The following is a 17661-nucleotide window of genomic DNA, read 5'->3' on the forward strand; positions in this document are numbered from 1 at the left end:
AGACTCTGTCTCCAAACAAACAGACAAAAAAAGAATGGCGCTGTAAAGCCCAAGAGTGGCTGGACTGAGAGTGCGGCTGAGACCATGCTGGGAAGAGGCTGTTCAGTCATGCAGATGAGGGGGGGCAGACTATGTGGGAATGGGGGGTGGAGGCGCAGGACTGTGTGACAACATCTCACCAGACAATATACCATCTTATGTCACACGATTTATACTATGAAATGACAAGATGGCCAAGGGAGGGAGAAGTCACAGGAAATTACCAGATCGTCACTGAGTACCCACTCTGTGGCAGGTGCTGTGCTGGAGAGAGAGCAGAGGATGGAACAGAAAGCACCCCTGTGCTCAGGGAACTGCTGTCTAGGCCTCCTGGCTTAAGCAATAGACACATGGCAACACCATTAACTGAAATAGGTTTTGTGGGTAGGAGAGTCATTGTTCAGAGATTGGCCGTAACTCAGTGCTTTTTTCTTCTTCCTCTCTACCAGCAACTATATAATAAAAATTGGGGCCGGGCACGGCGGCTCACGCCTGTAATCCCAACACTGTGGGAGGCTGAGGCCAGCGGATCACAAGGTCAGGTGTACAAGGCCAGCCTGGCCAACATGGTGAAACCCCGTCTCTACTAAAAACACAAAAATTAGCCGGGTGTGGTGGCAGGCACCTGTAATCCCAGCTACTTGAGAGGCTGAGGCAGGAGAATTGCTTGAACCTAGGAAGTGGAGGTTGCAGTGAGCCAAGATCTTGCCACGCACTACAGCCTGGGTGACAGACCAAGACTCTGTCTCAAAACAACAACAACAAAATTGGATTGAGGAAAAGAGGAGAGCTGAAACAGGCTATTTCATTCCCATCAATAATCCACAAAATGTCAGATGGGTTTGAAGGCAGAAAACACAGGTCAGGCCCATGCTTCTGAGATGCCTGCAGATTTCAACCCCATGTTGACCCCAGGTAGCACAAACATGAAAGCGCACCCGGTCTCCTCCAGGACACACAGCTGTGGTCAGTCTCTCTGGGACCCTTTGTAGCAAGATCCCAAATAAGGAAAACCAGAGGTTTCTAGGACATTCCGAGAGGAGCTAGGAGGGCGGGCAGACCAGAACTTACTGTATCCATTCCCTGAAATCTCTGGGCATTTCTGGAGGGATGGCCTATGAAGTTTCCTGGCACATCTCAGAGGCGACAGCTAGACTCAAGTGTGCTTCCTGCCCTTTTCTGGCTGACTGTCCACTAGTGATGCTGCCATCTGTGATACTCAGTGAGCAGATAGGAGGAAAGAAAGAAGCCAAAGGCCACGCAAGTGCATTAAGTCCTCATCTGGAAGATAGGAGAGTCAATTTTTTGAACACATAAAAGCAGAAGCAAAGAACTTTCTTAAGAATTACAGAAGCTATTTCCTGTTGATAAGATGTCCTCCAGCTAGAAATGATTTTGCTTCAGGAAACTGTACAGCCAGGGACCTAGCAAAGGTAGTTCTAGTGGTTTGCCTCTATGCCCTCTTCTCCTGATGCCGTGCAGTAACTAGAAAACCAAGCCCCTTAGGCAAACTGAGGTGTATATGATGACAATGCATGCGTTTGATGAAGTCAAGGCATAGAGCTGGCCAGACAGCAGGGATTCAACCAGCACCAAGCAGCGGCCTCCCCGTCCCTGCTCCTCACGCAGACACCCCCTACCTGTGAACTGTCCAACCTGCTGTGGGAAGCTGCCTTGTGTTGGGTCTTGGTACTGGGGTGGTGGGCGGGTCAGATGGCGCTGAAACTGTTGCTTCTCCTAGAAAATGCCAAGAACCACAAAATAAAACCAACATATAACAAAATCCAAAACACATGGAGTGAGGGAGGTCAGAGAAGAGTAACTTACCCAAGTTTGTTACTCACAAATGGGCTCCTGTGGAAATAGTGCTGATTTCATTTTGGGGTTTTTAAATAGTATGAAACAGATCTAGGAAGCAATGACTTTTTTTAAAGGTAGGTATATCTGTTTTTAAAAAATGGACAGCCAATTAGGAAAATGCAAATCACAGCTACCATGAGATCCCACTAGGATGGCCAGAATCAAAGTCAGTTGATAACAAGCGGCTGGTGAGGATGTAGAGAAACCAGCACCCTCATACACTGCTGGTGAGAATGTAAAATGAGACAGCCTGTGGGAAACAGTCTGACAGTTCCTCCAAAGGTTAAACATTAAAATTACCATGTGATCCAGCAATTCCACTCCTAGGTATCTACCCAAGAAAAATGAAAACAGATGTCTATATGAAAACTTGTACATGAATGTTCACAGCAGCAATACTCATTAACAGCCCAAACAAGAAACCCAAATGTTCATCAACAGATGAATGAATAAAATGTAACACATCCGGCTGGGTGCGGTGACTCACACCTGTAATCCCAGCACTTTGGCAGGCCGAAGCAGGCAGAGCATGAGGTCAGGAGATTGAGACCATCCTGGCTAACACAGTAAAACCCCGTCTCTACTAAAAAAAATACAAAAAATTAGCCGGGCATGGTGGTGGGTGCCTGTAGTCCCAGCAACTTGGGAGGCTGAGGCTGGAAAATGGTATGAACCCAGGAGGCGGAGCTTGCAGTGAGCCGAGTTCACATCACTGCACTTCAGCCTGGGCGACAGTGAGACTCCGTCTCAAAAACAAACAAAGGGCAAACTAACTAACAAAAAATCCATACAATGGAATATTTAATTATCAAGAGGAATGAATTGCTGTTACATAGTACATGATTGAAAATGACATAACATAAATATAAAATGTCCAGAACAAATTTTTTTTTTTTTTTTTTCTGAGGCGGAGTCTCGCTCTGTCGCCCAGGCTGGAGTGCAGTGGCGCGATCTCGGCTCACTGCAAGCTCCGCCTCCCGGGTTCACGCCATTCTCCTGCCTCAGCCTCCCGAGTAGCTGGGACTACAGGTACCCGCGGCCACGCCCGGCTAATTTTTTTGTATTTTTAGTAGAGACGGGGTTTCACCGTGTTAGCCAGGATGGTCTCCATCTCCTGACCTCATGATCTGCCCGCCTCGGCCTCCCAAAGTGCTGGGATTCCAGGCGTGAGCCCCCGCGCCCAGCCCAGAGCAGACAGTTACAGAGACAGAAAGTGGCTCAGGAGCTGGAGGGGCTGGGTGGCTGGGAGAATGGCTGCTCATGGGTATGGGATTTGTTTTAGGGTAACGAAAATGTTTTCTAAAATGGATTGTGGTAATGGCTGCACAGCTCTGTGATATACTAAAAATGACTAAATTGTTCACTTAAGTGGGTGAAGTATATGTTGTGTGAATTACATTGCAATAAAGCTGCTTTTTTTAAAGGCAGAACTGAGGCAATGATTGTCCTCAATGAACTTCACTATCTGGAGCCAGTTCTTATGTCTTAAAGATGTAATTTAAGGCCGGGCGCGGTGGCTCACGCCTGCAATCTCAGCACTTTGGGAGGCCAAGATGGGTGAATCACTTGAGGTCAGGAGTTTAAGACCAGCCTGGCCAACATGGTGAAACCCCATCTCTACTAAAAACACAAAAATTAGCCAGGCAGGGTGGTTCTCACCTGTAGTCCCAGCTACTTGGGAGGCTGCGGCAGGAGAATTGCATGAACCCCAAGGTGGAGGTTGCAGTGAGCTGAGATCGCGCCACCGCAGTCCAGCCTGGATGACAGAGCAAAACTCTGTCTCAAAAAAAAAAAAAAAAAACAAAAAAAAAAAACCTCGCACTCGCACTCGCAACCCTTAGTGCCTGCACACTACACTTGGTGACCAAGCGAGTGAACTGTGTGCCCTTCAGGGATAACTTCACTTCCCTCTTCTCGTTCTGGATTATGACAGGCTCTGTAAGGGCAGCAAAGCTGACCCCATAGTGGACTGACAGACACGTGAGCTCAGTGGCTTGGAAGCTGCTGACCAGAAACATGGGAAAATGTCCCTTCCACAAACAGTTTGAGCCCCAGAGTCTGCCTTGAGTACTCTCCACTAAGTGACACACAGCAGCTTCTGACATAAGACTACCCCCGTCTAAGAAATGCCACATTCCTGGAAAGGGGTTTTTAAAAGGCAAAGCACTCTAACGACAGGCAAGAAAGTCAGTGCAAATCCACACACACGAGCAGAAGGTGTGACTGCAGCAGTGACTCAGGGTGCAGGCAAAGGTGGGAAGTGGTGGTTTCCTTCCACCTTTCTTTTTACCTGTTCTGCCAGAAGGTGCTGTTGCCTCTGAAGGAACTGCTGTTGCTGTAAATGCTTTTGCTGCTGCTCCCTTTGTTTCTGCTGGTCCAAAAGCAACTGATGCTGCTTCATTACAGCGGCCTGTTGCTGGCTGCTGAGATAGGGGGAGCTGTTGTGGGAGCTGGCCACGGACACGGCAGGCGGCTGGGTCCCAACACTGGCAGCCTGAGCTGGCACCGGGACACTGGAAGGGTTCTGCTCCTGTCAACACAGATAGAGGACTGTGAAGTCTCTAAGCTCTGATCAGACCAAATAAGCTCCATCCAGTGAGAGTCTCATTCAAGGTTCACTCTCTTGAAGCCAAGTCTCTGTTTCCCTTCTGACCTCCAACAACCATCCCATAGGGCTGGAGCACAGGACCAAAAGTGATGACATCTGAGCATACAGGAACCCAGCAACCAACAATTACTCCACACGTGTAAATTTTGCTCCCAGTGACTCACCAGTGACAAAGGTATGGTTTTACATTAAGCATATGTAAGCTTTCATATTTGCACACGATAGTTCCAGTAAGCAATCAAGGCTTATAAATGCTCCCTCATCAGGACATCTGAGTGCAGAGGGGGCCAAGAGGGGAAGAATACTTTTTTTTTCCTTTGAGACGGAGTTTCACTCTTATTGCCCAGGCTGGACTGCAATGGCGCGATCTCGGCTCACCGAAACCTCTGCCTCCCAAATTCAAGCGATTCCCCTGCCTCAGCCTCCTGAGTAGCTGGGATTACAGGCACCCGCCACCACGCCCGGCTAATTTCGTATGCTTAGTAGAGATGGGGTTTCTCCATGTTGGTCAGGCTGGTCTCGAACTTCTGACCTCAGGTGATCTGCCCACCTCGGCCTCTCAAAGTGCTATGATTACAGGTGTGAGCCACCACGCCTGGCCTAGGGGAAGAATACTTTGAAGGGGGCTTTGGTCAATGGAGACCACTCTGCCCCATGTGCATAAACCTTAGATTTGGAGCTATCTCTGAACGACCTGAAACTGTCCATCTGTACCAGCATTTTACTGGAAGAGACTGCTTAGCTTTTGTCAAATACCCATCCTCAAAAAATACTGAGTATCAATGAGAACTTTAACAGATATTCTGTCAGTACACAGACCAAAGGTGAGAGTCATGTCAAAGGCTACCACAATACTATCCCATCATTACTGACATTTAGAAGAAAAGGGGAAAACTTAGCAGAAGATAGGCAAAAAGCAATCATTATTTAAACCAGTTCAACTTGTTGTGCTCCTTTCTAGTTATTCATTCTAAGATTCTGTGGTATAATTTCTTCACTCTAGTCACCAGAAACTTAAGAACTACTGAGAGAGCTTCGTAAGGAGCAAAGTGCCAGTACCCAAATGACAAGCACCCTCACTGCGCAGCCCAGTCTTTCTTCAGGCGTTTAGTGGCGTGAGACATCTTACTGGCTGAAATAAGTGGAATTATCAGCATTGGGAGATGCTTAAACTGCTTACAGTTTTTGGCTATTGGAAATAACCACACAATGAATATCTTGGATATAACTTTTTCTTTTATTTTGGATTATTTCTTTAGATCAACTTGTAAGGTATATAGTGTCAATGCATATGAACATTTTACAGCATGTGAAAAATATGTAACGTCAAATGACTTCCCAAAAGCAGTGAGCTCATTTACACACTCTCATCAGTACAGGATTGTGTCTATGTCCTCATGATATTACCAGCACTGGGCTTTTTAATTCGCAAAATTTCAGCATGTATTACAAATTCACAAAGGTGTTCACTGCAGGCTTATCTGCAGTAGTAGAAAACAGGAAACAACCCAAAGGGCCATTTTCCATTTGATGCTACCAGGCTTTAGAACCATGATGAAGTAACCACAAAGCTGAGCTGTGCTGGGAAGCAGCACGTGCCTAAAATGTTATAAGCTTACCAAAAATTAGGGAATTTTGTACATGGAGATCTGAAAGGTAGTTTAAAAAAAAAAAAAAAAAAAAGCCAGGCCTCTAAGAAGCAGGTTAAATGTAATCTTTATCTGCAAAGCACAGCCACAAATTACTTAATTTAAATCCTATGGCATGAAACAGACACTGGACTAAATGCAGGTGATTCCTCAAACCTTTGTGTAGTTAAAAATCCAGCTATGCTAGGGAACTTTACCCTATTTTTTATTAAGAACCAACCCTAGTTTATTTTATAAATTTCCACTCCCAAGAGAAGCAAAGGATGACAGCAGCTATTCCCTCCCTCCCTCTTCCCACAACTACCTCGGACCCAATTAACATCCAAAGTAGCAAGTAACCTCACTGAAGCACCTGCAGCAGAGGAACAGAAAGCCAAGGCTCACACTTACCTGGCCAGGTGGAACGAGTGATCGGAAAGGCATATTTCCCGGCTTTGGCTTCATCAGAAACAGTGAGTTCTGCTCGTGACTCAGATGGGACAGCTGCTGGGGAAGATAAGCCATCAGGGCTGGCTTGCTCTGGCCAGACCCCGGGCTGCCTTGCCCGCAGTCCGCTTTGTAATGAGAAAGGGGTTTTGTATTGCCGTAGTCCAGCACAGACCCTGGGTTATTCACAGAGTTCTGATTCAAGTTACTCGGTGGCTGGTGACTCAGCAGGTTCACATGGCTGGGCTGGAGGTAGGGGCCTCCGGGCCGAGGGGAACTCTTATTCACACTAGGCATCATGAGCAGTTTGGAGTTAGTGAACTCTTGCTTGTAGCTGGAAGGGCTGGCAGGCTTCTCCATGGGGTAAGGGACATCTAAGGAGCTGTGGGAGGGCCCCGTCTGCTGCCACGTGGACATCTGGCCCGGGGCTGGTGCCGCGGTGGCCTGCTGTGGGTTCTGGAGCATCTGCTCGCGCTTCTGCTTGGCAGCGATCTGCTGGAGCTGGTGGGCAGAGGACAGCTCTGAGGCCCCTCCTGGGCCCTGACCGGGCAATACCACACTTGCAAGGGCTCTTTGTGCGTTCTGGGCCTGGGCTGATGCCGGCATCAGGTTTGGACTGGGATTGTCCGCCCCGGGCTGACCAGAGGTGTGGAATAAGGTTTGGGAGCCCCCTAGGCTGGGGGAATCTGTACTCACAGGGGCAGAGGAAGGCCCCAGAAAGGTCTGCCCTGCAGACCCGGCCCTCACTTGTGGAGAGCCTAACTGTTCTTGCTCAAAGGCTGCTGGAGAGAATTCCGTCTTAATATTAATGTCCTGTGCCAAGGGGGTTTGTGTGGCAGAGCCAGAAGACTCTGGGTCCTTCTTCTCCTCAAAGTCCTCATTAAACAGATCCTTCATGTCTTCATCGGGCACCGACCTGTTCAGCTCCTCGATGAGCTCCTTCCACTCCTGCTCATTAAGGTTGAGGTCTGGCATGAGGTTGCTTTGCGATATGGAGCCGACAGTCCCAGTGATCATGCAAGGCAGGTCTTCGACAGGCTCCTGCTTCAGTTCTTTATTCAGGCTCAGAGGAAATGACTCACTGGGGTTACTGCCTCCGTTCAAGTGGAGGCTCGAGTCAGCCAGACACTTTTTGTTGAGAGAGTCTAGCCCCAGAGAGTGCTTCCCACTGGACTGCAGGGCATCTGCTCCAGAAGGCTTGTCAGGCTGACCGAGGGGGGAGGCTGGAGGCAATCCATTGGAAGAGACGGCAACTCCCAGAGGGGCCTCCCGGCGAGTCTTCTTATGCCCAGGAAAGAGGTCCCCATAACCATTCTGTTGATCACCATTCTGAGGGGAAGTGGTGCTGTCAAGATTCCTCTTAACTGTATCATGAAGATGCTGAAAAACATTGAAAAGAATGACTTAGATACATATGAATTTGCTCTGCTGTGACAGTAACAAGCCAAGGGCTGACGTCCCTGCAATGCTCGCCAGTGGGTTCTGCTTGCATAGTTTACACTCCCACTTCTGGGGACACACCTCCATTTTCCCTGACGGTCCTGTACCTGGCCAGTCAGAACTGAGGTCTAACTAAAGTGCTTCTGCAGTCCTCTTTCTACGGGAGACAGGCATGAGGGTGCCCACAGCCATCTCATCTGGAGGTATGCCCAAGAATGGAGCCAACGAAAAAAGGCCAGAGATTACACACACACACACACAGACACAAATATATATATATATATATACTTTTTTTTTTTTTTTTTAGATAGAGCCTTGCTCTGCCGCCACACTGGCTGGAGTGTGGTGGTACAATCTTGGCTCACAGAAACCTCCACCTCCTGGGTTCAATCATTTCTCGTGCCTCAACCTCCAAAGTAGCTGGGATTACAGATGTGTGCCACCATGCCCAGCTAACTTTTGTTATTTTTTGGTAGGGACAGGGTTTCACCATGTTGGCCAGGCTGGTCACGAACTCCTGGCCTCAAGTGATTCACCTGCCTCAGCCTCCAAAGTGCTGGGATTACAGGTGTGAGCCACCGTGCCCAGCCGGCCCCTCACTACTTCTTAGTGGGACTATTTGCTTGAACACAATCATGTCTAGTCTGACACTGTGACTCTGCTTCCCATTTCCTCCTCGATGGATTCATGCCACTAAAGTTAAGATTCTGCCTTGTGCCAGAGACAAGTGCTGTGGGGAACATAAAGACAAACTAGGCAGCTCCTCCTCTCGTGGGCTTTCAGGACACAGGACATACACAGACATGGCCACAGACTGAGAGCAGCACACAGTAAGTACTCCGGGAGTTCAGGGGCAGCGACTTTACGATGAGAACACGTCAGAAGGGATGGGAAGGGAAAAGAAGATGGAATCGTTCTACTACTTCCTCAGCTGCATGTGCTGCAGTCAGGACTCAACTCCACTGCCCAGAGGAGGAGCCTATGCTCAGCCTCTGAACACACGCTGCTCCTTTCCTGTTTACTTTATTACGTTTTTGTCCTTTATCCCCCACCCCCGGTACCATCCCCCCTTCCCATAAACTCTAAGCATCTATAGCACGTTATTAGAAAATGTTCCAAGTAATAGCCCTCATTATTATGTTTAGACAGGATTCAGAGGAGACAGGGAGCCCCTGTGCTAGCTTCTCCGGCTGCAGAGAAGGGCCACGTGACTCTCCACACCAACCCCAGGAGCCCAGGTGAAGTGCCCTGGCCTGGGTGTTCCACCTGGGGCAACTCCACGGGCATCAGTTCTCAACAGCAGACTACCCACTGGACACCAAGGAGGACCATTTTCTCAACCTCTAATCCCCAATTCTAATGTTCGTGTTTCTTCTTTTCCCCACATCAACATTTGCTTTTTTCTTAACTGTTAAAGCTGACTACACAGTGCTCTATAAATCCTAGCCAAGTCAGTATTTTAAAAAATCCATATATGGGTAACTAAGTCGGTCTGAAAAAAAAAAAAAATCGCAGGAATGCCTGACAAATGGAACTGCAGGGCAGAGGTAAGCAACAATCCTAGAATTCAGGAACACCGCCCCACAGCTGCAGGACGTTTGCTTTACTTTCACGCAGGTTCTTCTGCTTTCTGCTGCCACCTAGGGGTGGAAGGGAACCATGCACATAAAATAGACCCTTTTTTTTTTTTTTTTTTTTGAGACGGAGTCTCACGCTGTTGCCCAGGCTGGAGTGCAGTGGCGCGATCTCGGCTCACTGCAAGCTCCGCCTCCTGGGTTCACGCCATTCTCCTGCCTCAGCCTCCTGAGTAGCTGGGACTACAGGCGCCCGCCACCGCGCCCGGCTAATTTTTTGTATTTTTAGTAGAGACGGGGTTTCACTGTGGTCTCGATCTCCTGACCTTGTGATCTGCCCGCCTCGGCCTCCCAAAGTGCTGGGATTACAGGCTTGAGCCACCGCGCCCGGCCAATAGACCCTTTTTAAAAGCCATTATTTGAAAAGTTTTCCTGGCCGGGCGCGGTGGCTCAAGCCTGTAATCCCAGCACTTTGGGAGGCCGAGACGGGCGGATCACAAGGTCAGGAGATCGAGACCATCCTGGGTAACACAGTGAAACCCCGTCTCTACTAAAAATACAAAAAACTAGCCGGGCGAGGTGGCGGGCGCCTGTAGTCCCAGCTACTCGGGAGGCTGAGGCAGGAGAATGGCATGAACCCGGGAGGCGGAGCTTGCAGTGAGCTGAGATCCGGCCACTGCACTCCAGCCCGGGCGACGAGCGAGACTCCGTCTCAAAAAAAAAAAAAAAAAAAAAAAGAAAAGTTTTCCTTGTGGAAGGTAAATTCATACCCATTTAAATGGTCAGAGGAAATAAAAATTAGTTGCTAAAATGTCCTTGATTTTCATCTTTTCTACCATTTTCTTTTTTTCTTTTTTTTTTTTTTTTTGAGACAGGGTCTTGCTCTGTCGCCCAGGCTGGAGTGCAGTGGCGCTACCTGGGCTCGCTGCAAATTCCGCCTCTCGGGTTCATGCCATTCTCCTGCCTCAGCCTCCCGAGTAGCTGGGACTACAGATGCCGCCACCACGCCCGGCTAATATTTTGTATTTTTTTTTCTTTTTTTTTTGGGATGGAGTCTCGCTCTGTCGCCCAGGCTGGAGTACAGTGGCGCGATCTCGGCTCACTGCAAGCTCCGCCTCCCGGGTTCACGCCATTCTCCTGCCTCAGCCTCCCGAGTAGCTGGGACCACAGGCGCCCGCCACCATGCCCGGCTAATTTTTTTTTTATATGTTTAGTAGAGACGGGGTTTCACCGTGTTAGCCAGGATGGTCTCGATCTCCTGACCTCGTGATCCATCCGCCTCGGCCTCCCAAAGTGCTGGGATTACAGGCGTGAGCCACCGTGCCCGGCCAATTTTTTGTATTTTTATAGAGACGGGGTTTCACCATGTTAGCCAGGATGGTCTCAATCTCCTGACCTCGTGATCCGCCTCCCTTGGCTTCCCAAAGTGCTGGGATTACAGGCATGAGCCACGCGCCCGGCCTCCTTTTCTACCGTTTTCTTTTGTTCCACAGTGCCAGGTCTGGGCTATCTGTAAATCTGGGAGCTCAGTTTTCCATTTTCCAAGGAGGAAAAAAGAAAGAAATCTAAAGGGTCAAGGCACTTGATGAGTCAGCTGGTTGTCTCAGATTAGAAACAGAATCTTTTTTGCCCTAGCAATTACAAAAGCTACCACTCCCTCATTCAACACCCACATGCAAACAGCTGCAGACAAGTTCCAATGTAACAACTCAATTCTGTAATACCTATTGCTTTTAACCAAAGGAAACAGTAGGCCATTTTCTCAACTACTCACAAAATTCAACTGGAATAATGTAGGCGGGGATAGGAGTGTGTAATGTGGTGGCCCCCGCAGATTTTTAAGCCCTGAGCATTTGCAGGAGTGTCTGATATGCAGGGCAAAGATGAGTAAGCCTTGGAGCCTGAACTCCAAGAATTACAATAGAGATAGGAAAACAGCCTGAACAGATTAAAAGTTATGTAAGAACAAACACAGAAGGTGCTGTAAAGCAATACTAACTGGCTGCCATGTATAAATACAGCAGCCTGCTCAGCGCATCTGATACTTCTGGGTGCTCAGCTCAAAGGTTCCTGTTGTAACTACTGAAGAGTTTCTGTAGTGTACAGGGTTCCAGGAGGACCCAGTCCTGGGAGATAATATGACCAGATGCTGGTGGTCAGCTGGAGAACCACGTGTGCTCAGCCTTCCACCAAGACACCCTGCTAACTCCCACCCTAGCCTGTGCCAGCTCCCTCCCTGGGAGGCCACACTCTCCAGGGGCCACCTGCCATCCTCTGCTCTGGGAGAGGAGCTCCAGGATACCACCGCTGCTCTGAATCAAGCTGGAGCTGGCCACACCTTTTGGACTCCTAAGCAGCAACCTGTCAGTCTCTCACCCACCATGCACTGGCCTTATAGGAAGCATAATCCTTCGTCTAGTCTCCACTTCCTCCTTCTTCAACCACCCACCACTACAATCCCAGAATGCTTTGTGGCCAAACTCACCAAAAAACGACAACACCTACATGCTTCCACTCTGAGCTGACACAGCTGCTGAAGACACGCGTGGTTCTCTCATCAGTGGTCCTTACGCACTGGCAGCCAATGCCACTGTCTAGCCCTACTCATCAGGAAACTTGCTTTTCCTCCTGCCTCCTCTTTTACCTCGTCATCCTCCTGTCAGCAAAACTCCACCAGTTCCCACCCCTTAGAGCCAGCACCTTGATCTATGGCAATATGGATTACTTTCCTGTGGAAATGTGGAAATCGATGGGATGTGGGGAAAAGGAAGGGAGGAGTTGAGAACTGCTTTCTCCAAGGCCAGCAATGATCTTCCTACTGCTATACACAGGCCATATTTTCAGTCCTTCCTTTCCCTCTCTCCCTGCACTCCCTTCCTCTCCCTCTTATCATCTCTTATTAATTCCATCTTTATTATTATTACTGAGATGGAGTTTCGCTCTTGTCGCCCAGGTTGGAGTGCAATCCCAGCTCACTGCAACCTCTGCCTCCCGGGTTCAAGTGATTCTCCTGCCTCAGCCTCACAAGCAGCTGGGATTACAGGCATGTGCCACCACGTCCAGCTAATTTTGTATTTTTAGTAGAGATGGGGTTTCACCATGTTGATCAAGCTGGTCTCAAACTCCTGACCTCAGGTGATCCGCCCGCCTTGGCCTCTCAAAGTGCTGGGATTACAGGTGTGAGGCACCTCACCTGGCCCTTTATCAATTTTTTTTAAGGGCTCAAGTGATCCTCCTGCCTCAGCATCCTGAGTAGCTGGGACCACAGGCATGAACCACCATGCCCGGCTAATATTTTTGCTTTTGTGGAGACAGGAGTCTCACTATGTTGTCCAGGCTAGTCTCAAATTCCTGGGCTGAAGCGACCCTCCTGCCTCAGCCTCCTAAAGTGCTGGGATTACAGGTGTGAGTCACTGCACCTGGCCTCCTTCCATCTTTTTTTTTTTTTTTTTTGAGACGGAGACCTGCTCTGTCTCCCAGGCTGGAGTGCAGTGGCATGATCTCGGCTCACTGCAAGTTCCTTCTTCCGGGTTTACGCCATTCTCCTGCCTCAGCCTCCCGAGTAGCTGGGACTACAGGTGCCCCCTAACACGCCCGGCTGACTTTTTGTATTTTTAGTAGAGACGAGGTTTCACCGTGTTAGCCAGGATGGTCTCGATCTCCTGACCTCATGATCTGCCCGCCTCGGCCTCCCACAGTGCTGGGATCACAGGCGTGAGCCACCGTGCCCGGCCTGCTTCCATCTTTAAAGTTCCCTTTTTCTGCCGGGCGCGGTGGCTCACGCCTGTAATCCCAGCACTTTGGGAGGCCGAGGCGGGCGGATCACAAGGTCAGGAGATCGAGACCACGGTGAAACCCCGTCTCTACTAAAAATACAAAAAATTAGCTGGGCGCGGTTGTGGGCGCCTGTAGTCCCAGCTACTCGGGAGGCTGAGGCAGGAGAATGGCGGGAACCCGGGAGGCGGAGCTTGCAGTGAGCCGAGATCGCGCCACTGCACTCCAGCCTGGGCGACACAGCAAGACTCCGTCTCAAAAAAAAAAAAAAAAAGTTCCCTTTTTCTTTACCACTTTTCTTGCATTCTCTTCTGCTTCCATGGTTGGTTGTTTCTAGTATCCTTTAAGAAGTCTCCCCTTCTGCCCTTCTATCAAATAGTCCAGTCCTCTCCCCCTTTTACTCTACATACTCTGAGAGACTTCACACATTCCCATGCCTTCAAATTCCCATGACTGAACATCACACTCCAATAAACTCACAGCCCTCCCTGCTGTGCACCATGCTGGGGTCATGCGGCTGGCTTTCAGCTTATAGCTTCTCAAACGTGCCTCCTCAGTGTTGATCGGGGCCTCTGCACCTGCTCTTCTCTTTGCCCAGAGCACCTCTTCCCTCTAACCTTTCTGGGGATGACTCAGCTTCTAATTCAGGTGGCTTATCTCCTCCATCAACCACATCACCTACCACCCACACCACAGTACTTTCTTGTTGATCCCCTCACCAGGGTGCACTCATCTAGTGTCAGGGCCTAGCCCGACACTAGAATGCCAAGCAGAGACCCCAGTGCCTTAGACAGTGTCCAGCACTTGAAAGGTGTCTGTGAAAAAATGTGCCATCTCATACCCCACCTCTGCAGAGCTCTTACTCCTGTCTATCCAAAGACCTACTGAGCCCCTCTCTACTTGAGTGATGACTCAGATGACATCTGTCCAAAGCTGAGGCCAGCCTCTCTCCAGCCCTGTTTTCTCCCCTTTCCTCTGTTCCTACATAAGACTTTCACTACCAGCTGCCCTGTCACATAAACCAGAAACCAGACAGCCTCCTTTCCGTTCCTCCTCAGACCCTGCATACAGTCGGTACGCAAGTCCTATGGAGTCTACCTCCTTAACATTTCTTGAACCTACCCACTTCTCTCCATTCGTTAACACCCATTTCTCTCACTTGAATTATTTGAACCATGTGTTGAGACCCCGCCCTCCCAACCTGTGTTCCTCATCAGAGTCAGAGGGACTCCACCAGCATGGCCACTGGGACTCCACCAGAGGGCAGGACTTAAAACATCAGAAGTTTTTAAGGCAATAATTGTTAACTATTGGCAATTCCAACCCAATCCCATGGTCAACATTTCTCTCCCAGCACCCTGTATGTCCACAGGACAGTCAGGAGCCCTGACCCTCTCTTCAGGTAAAGTAGGTCCATTTCATGCAACACTCAAGTTTTCAATGACTTGAGGAAGGGAAATACATGTCAGGTAGCAACTTGTTACTTTGATAAAGCACACATCTGAACCAACTGCTGTAGGAACAAGTCCTGACTTAAGTCATGTGCTTGCTGACCTCTCGTTTCCAGTTACTTATGATGTATTCCCAGTTAATTATTATTAACCTATTATTCCCAGTTAATTCAGGATCTCACTCAACCTTAAAAACTACCCTAGAGGATGAGCATCATTGTTCCTGTTTTATTGCCAGTGTAACTGAGAAAATTACACAAGATTTCCCAAGGTTTGATGTCTCAAGAAGGATCCCTTCTGAATGTTGGGGGTCTGCTGTCGACAGACCCCATTTGTCAGAAGAGAACTGGTGAATTACACTTCCGAGAGTGATGCCAAAAGAGAAGCTTGCATATCAAACACCAGCAGCAGGACGGAGTGAGTCAGTTTCAAACTGTACAAAAAGGAGCCCCTTCCCCTAAGTGAAGCACAGATACCCAGCAAGGTGTCATTACCAGAAAAATGAACTGTGCTATGATGAAATACCACACACTAGTGCCACAAACCATCTTTGTAATTTTTTTTTTTTTTGAGATGGAGTCTTGCTCTGTCACCCTGGTTGGAGTGCAGTGGCACGATCTTGGCTCGCTGCAACCTCTGCAGGTTCAAGCTATTCTTCTGCCTCAGCCTCCCAGGTAGCTGGGACTACAGGCATGCGCCACCATGCCTGGCTGATTTTTGTATTTTGAGTAGAGACGGGGTTTCACCATGTTGGCCAGGCTGGTCTTTAATTCCTGACCTCAAGTGATCCGCCCACCTTGGTCTCCCAAAGTGCTGGGATTATAGGTGTGAGCCACCGCGCTGGGCCAGTAAAATATTTTTTAAAAAGAAAAAAAAGAAATGGTCGGGTGTGGTGGCTCACGCCTATAATCCCAACACTTTGGGAGGATAAGGCAGGAGGATCACTTGAACCCAGGAGTTCAAGACCAGCCTGGGCAACATAGTGAGACCCCATCTCTAAAAATAAAAATAATTAGCCAGGCACAGTGGTGTATATCTGTAGTCCCAGCTATTTGGGAGGCTGAGGTAAGAGGAACACTTGAGCCCAGGAGGGAGGTTGCAGTGAGCCATGATTGTGCCACTGCACTCCAGCTCGGGGGACAGAGGAAGACCCTGTTCATTTAAAAAAAAAAAAAAAAAAAGAAAGAAGATCAAAGAACTGTCTATAAGTTCTAAAATTCCTGCTAGTAAAATTCCCACTTTTAAAGACATTATTTGTCTTACTAGTTTGGAATAGTCACTGACTTAGAATACAAACAACTCACCATGATGAGAACTAAAAATCTCTATAAGCTCCATTTCTGTCACTGAATCCACTTGTCGAGGACACAGAGAAGGTAAGTTCCAGTTCTGGCATTTTCCAGAAAACTCTATAGTTTGGTGCCTAAACATTTTCACATCATCTTTTTAAATTTAAACATTTTCGAAATAATTATACATTCACAGGAAGTGGCAAACATAGTACAGCGAGGTCCTGTGCACCCTTCACCCAGTTTCCCCCAATGATTGTATTTTATGTAATTACAGCACAATATCAAACCCAGGAATTTGATATGGTATAATGCACATGTATAGTTCTATGTGCATATAACCATCACCCTTTTTTAATAGAAAGTTTTTAAAGAGTTTTTTAAAAAAGCAAAGCTATGTAAGCATTTAACAATACAATCTCTTTCTGCAGAATTATCAAAGTTAGAATTCACTGAGAAACAAAATTGTTAAATAGATTGATTCTCGTGCTTGGCAGTCAGTCAGTACATTCTCTTCACTACAGAAAAACTAATTTGGGAAACCAATGAGGCTCAGAAGGTTGCTTGGTGGACATGAAAACAATGCAGGCAATTGCCAACTAGATGTGTGATGTTAAGACACAATCCATTTAGAATCTGAAGATGGCTGGGTTAGATGATCTAGAGTTCCACTGGCTTTAAAAGTCCACATTGCTACACGTTTTTTTTTTTTTTTTTTTGAGAGGAGTCTTGCTCTGTCACCCAGGCTGGAGTCCAGTGGCACCATTCCGGCTCACTGCAACCTCTGCCTCCAAGGTTCAAGTGATTCTCCTGCCTCAGCCTTCCAAGTAGCTAGGACTACAGGCACACGCCACCATGCCTGGCTAATTTTTGCATTTTTAGTAGAGACGGGGTTTCACCATGTTGGCCAGGCTGGTCTTCAACTCCTGACCTCAAGCAATCTGCCTGTCTCGGCCTCCAAAAGTGCTGGGATTACAGGTGTGAGCCACCACACCTGGCCCACACTGCTATCCTTCTAATACCAATTTTTACTCTGAACAAGGAGATGCTCTCTGGGGCCCATAGAGCACTTACTCACCAAAGTCCTCCTATACAGCAGATACTGCTCAGTGCAGGCTGTGTATAAATTAACAGTAAATAGAGTGCAAGTTATTATTCAAACTTCACAGCCGGGCACAGTGGCTCACGCCTGTAATCCCAGCACTTTAAGAGGCTGTGGGTGGGTGGTTTGCTTGAGCCCAGGAGTTCAAGACCAGCCTGGGCAACATGGCAAAACCCGGTCTCTAGAAACAAATACAAAAATGGCCGGGCGCGGTGGCTCATGCACGTAATCCCAGCACCTTGGGAGGCCAAGGCAGGCGCATCACAAGATCAGGAATTCAAGACCAGCCTGGCCAATATGGTGAAACTCCGTCTCTACTAAAAATACAAAAATTAGCTGAGCGTGGTGGCGTGTGCCTGTAATACCAGCTACTTGGGAGGCTGAGACAGGAGAATTGCTTCAATCTGGGAGGCACAGGTGGCAGGGAGTGGAGATTGCGCCACCGCACT

General features: G+C 48.4%; 1 protein-coding gene across 1 annotated transcript in view; it reads right to left on the reverse strand.

Moving 5' to 3' along the window:
- LOC105484000 (mastermind like transcriptional coactivator 1) overlaps nt 1–17661 on the reverse strand; it is a 54352-nt gene that overhangs the window by 4338 nt on the left and 32353 nt on the right. Inside the window, exons 2-4 of the mRNA XM_011745119.3 lie at nt 6547–7962; nt 4190–4429; nt 1680–1776 (exon numbers count right to left, since the gene is read on the reverse strand). Of these exons, the coding sequence (XP_011743421.2) occupies nt 1680–1776; nt 4190–4429; nt 6547–7962 (1753 nt within the window). The remainder of the gene's footprint in view (nt 1–1679; nt 1777–4189; nt 4430–6546; nt 7963–17661) is intronic.

Source organism: Macaca nemestrina, chromosome 6 (assembly GCF_043159975.1).
Source record: "Macaca nemestrina isolate mMacNem1 chromosome 6, mMacNem.hap1, whole genome shotgun sequence".
NCBI lineage: Eukaryota > Metazoa > Chordata > Mammalia > Primates > Cercopithecidae > Macaca > Macaca nemestrina.